The sequence below is a fragment of the Nicrophorus vespilloides genome, unplaced genomic scaffold (assembly GCF_001412225.1).
Source record: "Nicrophorus vespilloides isolate i.1.1-1 unplaced genomic scaffold, Nicve_v1.0, whole genome shotgun sequence".
Lineage (NCBI taxonomy): Eukaryota > Metazoa > Arthropoda > Insecta > Coleoptera > Silphidae > Nicrophorus > Nicrophorus vespilloides.
In genome coordinates, this window is record NW_017099044.1 from 25507 (window position 1) to 28231 (window position 2725).

The 2725-nt window shown below is 37.2% G+C and overlaps 1 protein-coding gene across 1 annotated transcript; it reads right to left on the reverse strand.

The window, feature by feature from the left end:
• Positions 1-459: 459 nt before the first annotated feature.
• On the reverse strand, positions 460-2410 carry LOC108563908 (vanin-like protein 1). Its single transcript, XM_017922723.1, has 7 exons — positions 2163-2410; positions 1799-2106; positions 1534-1742; positions 1369-1473; positions 1149-1313; positions 850-1093; positions 460-795 (listed from the first exon to the last, which is right to left on the reverse strand). The coding sequence occupies exons 1-7, from the start codon at positions 2346-2348 to the stop codon at positions 531-533; spliced, it is 1482 nt and encodes a 493-aa protein (XP_017778212.1). The 5' UTR covers positions 2349-2410; the 3' UTR covers positions 460-530.
• Positions 2411-2725: the final 315 nt, after the last annotated feature.

Below are 2725 nucleotides of genomic sequence, written 5' to 3' on the forward strand. Positions count from 1 at the left end.
AATCCAGCAAGTATAGGTACATTCTTGTGCTCTTATCCATATTGCAGTAATACGCGTTCAAAGTTGAAAAATTGAAACTAGAGCGTTCGAAAAAGCAGTGTTTTCACAATTCATTGATTTACTCAAAAACTATAATAGATAGAATTAATCCGATAGATGCATATGAAAGCTGAATGTTTGGGGAATCCAGCAAGTATAGATACATTCCTGTACTCTTATCCATATTGCTGTAATACGCGTTCAAAGTTGAAACTAGAACGTTCCATTCTGGACATAGCAATAAAGTAATTTCGTGGAATTTTCGTTGATCGTGCAATCAAGTATATGCAACCAAACATACATGCAATAAAATAGTCTTGACATACAGAAACATTCTAAAGTTGTATTGTATTAACATTTTCTTAGCATTTCAAGCCACTAACATTCAGTGGAAACGACTAAAGGGAAATAAATAAGAAATTAGAAAAATGTATATAATTAAAATAATAATAATCTTCGTTATGTAATTTAAACATCATATGTTAAAACTGTTACAATTCTGAATTGATCTTCATTGTTTTCGGCTCGAAAACCCGTCCGTAGATGCCGAAAGTCATGAAGAACCTGCGCGGTTTCTTCAGCGAAATAACTCTGCTTCCTTCCGATTTCTTCCAGTCGAAGTTCTCGTTATACAGTGGTTTCAGATCCCCCAGTACAGCGTTCGGATATTGCTTAGAGTTCTTGTTCTCCTTCAGCTTCATCTCGACTTTGATATCTTCGAACAGAATCGGATACGTGTCTTGGTTGGATGGAATCCTGAATAGAAAGAATAAGTTATTGAATTTTACATCTGCAATAAAATTTTGTTACCTATGACCGCATGTCGATAAACTGTTGTCCAGGCAGGTTACCATGGCGCAAACTTGCACGAAACCGTCTTTCTGTCCCTGAAAACTGCGCCATCCCGAATACCCAACCAATTTGTAAACGTACGACTGTTTGTCGCTCAGTTTTCCAGTGTTTGTAGCAACGACGTGGAAATTACATTGGAAATCGTCGTTCACTTTAATAACGTAATCCTGCTGATCCACGTCCAAATTGAAGCTATTGTATTCTGGAAGAACGTTATTTTTAATCATGGTTTTTGCAACAACTTAATTTGCTATTACTAGTGAGATCGTCGTAGAACAATTTTAAATTATCCACGTCTTCGTTAACATCTGCATTTGGATTTTCGACGGACAAAGAACTGTCCCAAACCTTCTCTACGTTCGCCACCAAAACTTTGGTTCCCTCTTTACCGTTGATGTACATCTTCAACGGGCCCTGTCTCCCTACAAAATGTTAATAATATAAACTTTAACTGAGTTTAGTGTTGATCAATTAAACCTTGATATATTCCTGATCCGCTGCTTCCGCTTCTTGGATTATTAGCGCCACTTGCTAATAAAACCACGTCGTTTTCGAAAGACCACATATGTTGAGTTTGCACCGCTGAAACGCGTAATTTAATTGAGTTTTGATGATTGCAAAGATGATTCTTTTTTTAAATACCGGTGAGGAATGGTAATTCGGAGAACCACATGAGCGGAAAGATGAAATGCTTGACGCCCTGTTCGACCAGCTTCATTGCAGGCTCGTTGAACATGATGTCGAAGCAGATGAAGATTCCGAACTTCACCCCGAAATCCGTTACAAACGTCGTGTGCATTGGTTCATCCGGAACATTCACGTGCTCCCCAAACAAGTTATACTTTCTGTAGCTGCAATGTTAAGACGTTAAAAGTTTGATTGTTACAAACTCCAAATGATGATTTACCTAGCCACAACGATTCCATCCCTATCGAAAACTACGTTCGTGTTGTAAACGTTCCATTTATCATCGCTGCATTTGCTGCCGACGCACGGACTCTTCTCAATTAAATCCACCGAAAGGTACGTCCTGTACTTCTTAGCCGCACACGATAAACTCACGAAATATTCATTATATCCATTTGATTCCGAACAAGGTGCGTTTTTGTCTGCCACCGATGGAATGATGGAAGCAGCATCTATCAGATCTTCTCTGGTATAGATTTTCGATCTGAACTGTAGCGTGGATTCGGGGTAGACGATGATATCCAAATCCTAAGAACGAATCATCTCATTGCAGACTCATTTATAGTATCGAAAAGTGAACTCACCTGTTCGATGTTCGAGAGGATTTCGATGTAGGCGTCGACGCGTTTCGTGATCGTCTCTTTCAAATCGAAAGCTTTGCTGAATCTCTCCGGAAAATATTCAACGACGGCCGCAGAATACGTGTTCGACTCTTTGCTCGAAGCCATTTGCGTGATGCAAATGGCGAATGCAAATATTAGCAGCCTCATCGTTTGTGAAATAATAATATTTAGATCGGTGGGACGATGTCGTTTGCCTACAAATAGAATTATATCACATTTTAAATTATGTATAGATATAGTGTTATCAATGTGCAAAAAAAAGAAAACATGAAATTTTATGTACTTATCATTTTATGTATAATATAATTTCGGAATTTTTCATTTGCACAATGACCATATAATTATTAGATATTGCAAAATTTACTTAACGTTAACATTGATCACCGATTATAAATACGTAAACAGGATAACGAAGTGTTATGTAACAAACGTTATTGTTTATATTATGTTAGTTGAAAATTTGAAATTAGATTATAGTTTTTCGGAAATCAATGAAATGTGAAAACACTGCTTTTTCGAACGTT

Excerpts from the sequence above, each read along its gene's own strand:
- LOC108563908 (XM_017922723.1), bottom strand. The coding sequence starts at position 2,348 with ATGAGGCTGCTAATATTTGCATTCGCCATTTGCATCACGCAAATGGCT. Across the intron at positions 2,107-2,162 it reads TCCTCTCGAACATCGAACAG|GATTTGGATATCATCGTCTA; the intron begins GTGAGTTCACTT and ends ATTCGTTCTTAG. Across the intron at positions 1,314-1,368 it reads CGGATCAGGAATATATCAAG|GGAGACAGGGCCCGTTGAAG; the intron begins GTTTAATTGATC and ends AACATTTTGTAG.